A 5,973-nucleotide genomic window follows, 5' to 3' on the forward strand; every position below is an offset into this window, starting at 1 on the left:
ATTTTCAGATTAATCCTTGCAATAGTTTCAGAGAAACAGTCTGGACAAAACCACCAAATAAAAATGAAAAAACACCCGTAAAATTCAAAATAATAATCAAATCAAGATGAAAATATCAGGTGCACAACTTCATATGGTGAATAATATGTGTACAAATTTTCAGACAAATCCTTCCAATAGTTTCTGAGTAATGGTCCGGACAAAATCTCGTCTACACAGACAGACGGACAGACGGACATGGTGATTCCAATATACCCCCCCTAAACTTCGTTTGCGGGGGGTATAACAAATAAAACTTCACAATAGTCTGTTGGATGTCCTCTCTTTCTCTTGGCCTGGGGGTTCCAGATTGGGTCCTGGTTTGTGGTGTTGGATGGTGGCTTCACAGGGATTAGTCAAATCCAGTTCCACTTTCTCAATCTGATTTTTATGGTTTTCTCCATCTGATTTTAGTGGTTCTTAAAACCTGCTCTCTTCTAAAAGCCTTCATTAGTGATTCTTGTGAAAACAAGACTTACCTGTAAAAATTATTTTAGAAAAAAATTAGATTATAATTTACTGGTAATATCATTGTTCAAAAAATGTAAAATCATTATTTTGTCTATCTGACTTTGTTTTTATGAACTCAGGCCTGTAGTTTAGACTAAAATAACTTCTACATGGTCAGTGAAGTTTCAGAAATATTCCATTTTTTAAACCTGTATAGGCTGCCATAGAATGAAGCGACCTAGTTTCTTCCAGAATGTAAACAGCTAAAAATTATAGAAGTTATCTTATTATTTTCGTACGGTATGTCTATAAATTTGAGATAGAGATTCTGCATTTACAATATCAAAGGTAATTTATCATATACTAAAAGCTAAAGTTGTAATAAAAAAGACAATACGAATGTTGTCGTCTGCTCGTCTCTGGAGACCAATTAGGCCTAACGTTAAGTACATGTAACATGTAATATGCTATGTTTGAGTTTGCGATGTGACAGTATACTATGTATTTTGAAACCTTTGTATCTACATGTATAACGCATAAACACTGCTATTTTCAATAAGTTTGAAAGCATTGTAAACATACATTTTCGCTTTTCCACAGCGTCAACACACTTCGGCGCTATTGGCTGGCATGTTTGGGTACCGCTTTCGAGAATGTTCCTGTAGGCTTAATTTTGATCTCGACAATTTTTCAAATGTTTTAAAATTTCTGTCGGTTGGCTCTTTTAATGGAGTGCCATTCTGCATTCCTGTCGCTTTGAGACGGGCGATCCCGTCATCTTGAGTCTTCCCCTCTAGATGTCGATTTCACTTGTCGACTTTCTTAGTCCTATGTTGTAAATATCGTAAATTTGCACACGTGTTGGTCATTAATACAACATAGAAAGATTTTTTATTTAAAAATAAATATAGTTAAACATATAAATCATAAAAACTTTAAAAACTTCTTTGTAAATTGTTATCAGTTTGAATTTTACGACATGTCTAAGTACGAAGACCCACTTGGGGTAAATTGATCAGAAGAATTCATCCTTAATTATTTGTTTACTTAAAAATTCCACCTATTCCCACATAAAATGTTACCTTTTCCAACCTGATTTTCAGAAAGTGGGAATAGGTAGAATGAACCATTTAGTTCACTCAGTTGAAAATAACTGATTCAGTTGAAGATTTTTTTTCAATTTATGATTTACAATTATATGAATGTAAAATTTCTTTCCTTTTTTAATTAAGAGAAAATATACACTGTCAACATTTCTTTTTAATAAAACATAATAGTTTATTAAGCTTATCAATTATGATAATTAAGGTATAAGATTTACAAAAGTGAAACATTAATAATTATACAAGAATATAAATTCCACTTTAATCATTCTCAGAACTAAAGCCATACAACGTATATCAGAGTCGGTGTTTGTGGGACTGTGTCATATAGTGGGGACCTCACAACTGGTGGCCATGAGGAGAGATGTGATGGACATCAGGGAGATGGTGGGAAATCAAGCGAAAACAATTGGCAGTAGCATGCTGAGTGGAAGTTACAGAGAAGGATTCAGACTGGAAGGATCAGATGTAGATGTTATGTACTGGCTAAATAATCACAGTGTGATCTGGGACTTATCTCAGTCTCAGTATTACAAAACACACAGACAAACTCTGATCCTCTGTGACTGTTCTGATAGTCCACCAGGATTTACTTTGTTATATTTACTGTCACCAAGCAGGGACCGACAAATTCATGGAGCTTGTGTTAGAATGTATAACAGATATTATTTATCTAGCTCTGAATTCAGACAGATTTGTATATTTGCATTTCAAAAAAGTGATAACACCACTCCACATGGACCCTGTGCCAGTGTAACATCTGGAGGACGAGAATTTGATCATGCCCTCTGTTTTGTCAGTGACTTTTGGCCTCCCTCTGCCTCCTCATGGATAGACAGATGTCACTCATGGCCCCAGCCTCATGTTGTTAATGATATTGTAAAAAATGGATGTCACTTTGTAGCGATTGGACATCCGCTAGGAAATCATGAAGATCTTGAATGGAGAATTTCTTTTTCCCTAGCAGAACGAAAACTTGTGTATGTAATGAATCACTGTCAATTCGTAACTTACGGCTTGCTGAAATTGATCTTAACAGAAATATTTAACAATGGAGTAGGTGATGATGATAAATTACTGTGTTCCTATCACATGAAGACGGCAGTTTTCTGGGTGATTCAACAAAATACAATACCTCACTGGTCTCCACAAAATCTCCTGGGGGGTTTCTGGGTCTGTTTTAAACTCATCCTCAAATGGGTGTATGAGGGGGTCTGTCCTAACTTTTTCATTCCAGACAACAACATGTTTCTGAGTAAAATTCATGGCGTCAAACAACATCAATTATTTTTAAGACTGTCAGAGTTGTATGAGAAGGGTTTAGCATTCTTGCTACACAGTCCCTGCATTAGATCTTATATTATAGATGTCCTCTATAACCCCAGAAACTCCATCTGTACAGATGATCATACTCTGATTTCTGAGGCTCAGTTTGATAGAAATATATTATTATATGAAACATTACTTGATGGCCCAATAAATCAATTGGACACACAAATCTGCATTAGATATCTACATGCAATAGAACAGATGATAGGATCACCCCTCCTGACACAATATCAAGTCCACAAGCTACAGAACATGACCGCTATGATCCTTCAGTACACTGCTTTTACATTACACATGGAAACTTACACACCTGACAACAAACTGAGGTATAGAGCTGACAAAATGTCCTGTCACATGCTGAAATTAGCAGCCAAGTTTGGTTTTATTACAGACATGCTGTACATAGCCATGTATTATTACAAGACACTTAGATACACGGAAGCTTTATCTATTATAGAGATGATCAAGGTCAAGTTAGCACAGCCATATGTGATGTGTATGGGTAATGTAAATATAGATATGTACTATATTGAGGCTGTAGGGGGGCAGTCCTGGTCTAAAAAGATGAGACAGGCTGCAGCATGGATTATCTTACTTAGCAATGAAATCCATTACATCAGTGAACTGATACCAGAACAACAGTCTGCTCTACAAAACCACTGGTCTTTATTATTCGTACCACCCTTGGTACTGTTATACATGCTAGAGATCTCGTGCTACAGGCATGTAGACACAATGCAAGCACAAACAGCTCTAGATGATCTACAGACCCTAGTGCACTATGCTCAGGTACAGCTTATACCTTCTGATTCCAGAAACATCTCGTGGCAGATTCTAGGGATCTGTCAACAGGTGACAGGGAACCTTCAGGCTGCTCTGTACTCATACCAACAATCTCTCAGACAAAAACCATTCCACAGAATACAAACAGCTACAGAAATGAGAATACAGAGTGTTTGCCAGTTGGCTTAGTAAAAAACACAGTAAATGTAAATATTCAAAGGACAATTCTCATTTAAGGCTTATCTGTGGTCCCCGGTTACTCGTCAAATTTCGAACATTTATCAAAGGCTTTAAAAATTAAATGTTCATAATAACTATTGCCTTTATTATTTGAATCATCATCTAAAAATGTCAAATAATAGATATACGCAGCATACGAAGCTGCGTGTTGAAATTGGGGTCCTTTGCTTTTCATTAATATCAAAAGAAATCACTGACATGTACACACTTTAAAGATTTTGTAAACACTGAGCACAGATTTGATCAGAGTCGATATTGATATATCATGTGTATATTATATGGGTAAAGGTTGAGTAAAAATATCTTTGTTGAACAACCTTGTGCTCTATGGTTTCTAATTAAAAGTATTGTGATTTTGAACCTCTTCACTATCTTCATTTACATGCGATTAACCTCTTATGACCTGTTTCAAATCACAACAAGCCATGTGGATTTGTGTCGTTACAGGTAAATGCCCACAGTAAACGTGCTAGCAAGCACTCAGTTGAAATGTACTCAGTCGAACATGTATCGGTCAGCATATGGATTTGTTTGGTTAATCTTGTTAATGTGATTCTTTCGCATTGCTAGAGTTTTCTGATTAGAACATTTTTGTTGACTGTGAAACTTGAACATATAATTCTTCTTTGAAAGGAAAAATATTATTTATCACGGATATTCTTTTCATAGTATCTAATCTAAAAGTCTCCGCCCATTTTCATGTAACAGAAAAGCTGTCTGATGAAAGGGAAAAGTTCCGGCATTTTTTAGCGCGATGGGTGTTAAAAATTGGCTTGTATTTTTTTTATATGTTTAATAATTCATTATGAATGCACAATGATTATATTAGAAATACTTTGTTATACACAATGAAATCAAACAAAATATCAGTTGCTACTATCTATCTAGTAAACCAAGGTAGTAAAAAGGGACCACGCTACTATACTTAAGTGGAATACTCCTTTCAGTCAGGTTTTTACAAAACAAAATCATTTAATATTCAAAAATGTTTATAAATGAATATTTTTTCTAAAAACATGAAAAATAATATTCTATTACTTTACATAAAATCAATATATTGAAACAGAATGGGAATTTATTTTTTTTTCAATTTCAGTCAATGGGTATATTGCTGACATTATAGTCCCACCTTTCATTCATGTATTTATTTCTTGGGATTACAAGTTTTGAAAGTAGTTATCCAGAGACTAGATTTGTTATTTTTGATTATAGTAATATTTACATTATAATTGTCTACACTTAAAATGTTTTCCTTCGTATAGTACATCGTATTATTGTCCGTTTTCTGTTATTAGTCTGACCCTACATTCAATCATGGCTGTAAAAAACATGGCAGTGATTCCTTTGATGTTTTAAACATTCATCACTACTTTTAAGCTTTTTGCATTTGGATTTGGTAATAAAATTAAAGCATGACTAATTTATTTTTTTGTCAGCGATGTCGGCAACAATTTTTTTACTCTAGCTGGTGTATAAATAATTGATTTGGTGTAAAAAATGACGCATCAGACCAGAGGCACTGCACATTGGTCAGGTCCAGCGGTTCGATATCTTTTGCATAGACTGGTTACACTAGTTTTTCCGTAATTTGCAGTGTTTGGTTCTAATTTTATAAAACCGGAAGTTGTAGTTTATAATTCTTAGCATGTTCCATGTGCACAAAACGAAGTCAGGGAAATTTACTAGCAAGTCCAAATTAAAGCATGTAAGAAAGGTGTTTGAAGAGGAAAAAAAATAACCAGCAAGTTATCAATATAATCAAAGTTGACGAAAATGATATTTGTCAGTTCGACAGTGTTCATGCAGACATTAGAGGAGACAACGCTTTCCTGACTTTGTTCAATAAATGTCATTTTATTGAGTAAATGTTTTATTCTCATCTTATTAGTGCCAAAAGAGTACCTAATTTCTTATTTTTTCAAAAGTAATACCACTGCAAAGACTCCATAAAAAATATTGACATATTTTAGGATTGTTTGTAAAATGTTTACAAATATTTTTATAATTTTTTAGGATATTGATTACATTT

The 5,973-nt window shown here is 34.3% G+C and overlaps 1 protein-coding gene across 1 annotated transcript; it reads left to right on the forward strand.

The window, feature by feature from the left end:
• Positions 1-1,867: 1,867 nt before the first annotated feature.
• Positions 1,868-3,893, forward strand: LOC134233954 (uncharacterized; the record flags this gene model as incomplete). The annotated part of the gene is made up of 1 exon (XM_062716010.1): positions 1,868-3,893. A coding segment is annotated over one exon (2,026 nt), but the record flags the coding sequence as incomplete, so codon positions are not given.
• Positions 3,894-5,973: the final 2,080 nt, after the last annotated feature.

The sequence above is a fragment of the Saccostrea cucullata genome, unplaced genomic scaffold (genome assembly GCF_032062105.1).
Source record: "Saccostrea cucullata isolate Sc308-1 unplaced genomic scaffold, CSIRO_AGI_Scuc_v1 ctg4130, whole genome shotgun sequence".
In the NCBI taxonomy this organism is placed as follows: domain Eukaryota; kingdom Metazoa; phylum Mollusca; class Bivalvia; order Ostreida; family Ostreidae; genus Saccostrea; species Saccostrea cuccullata.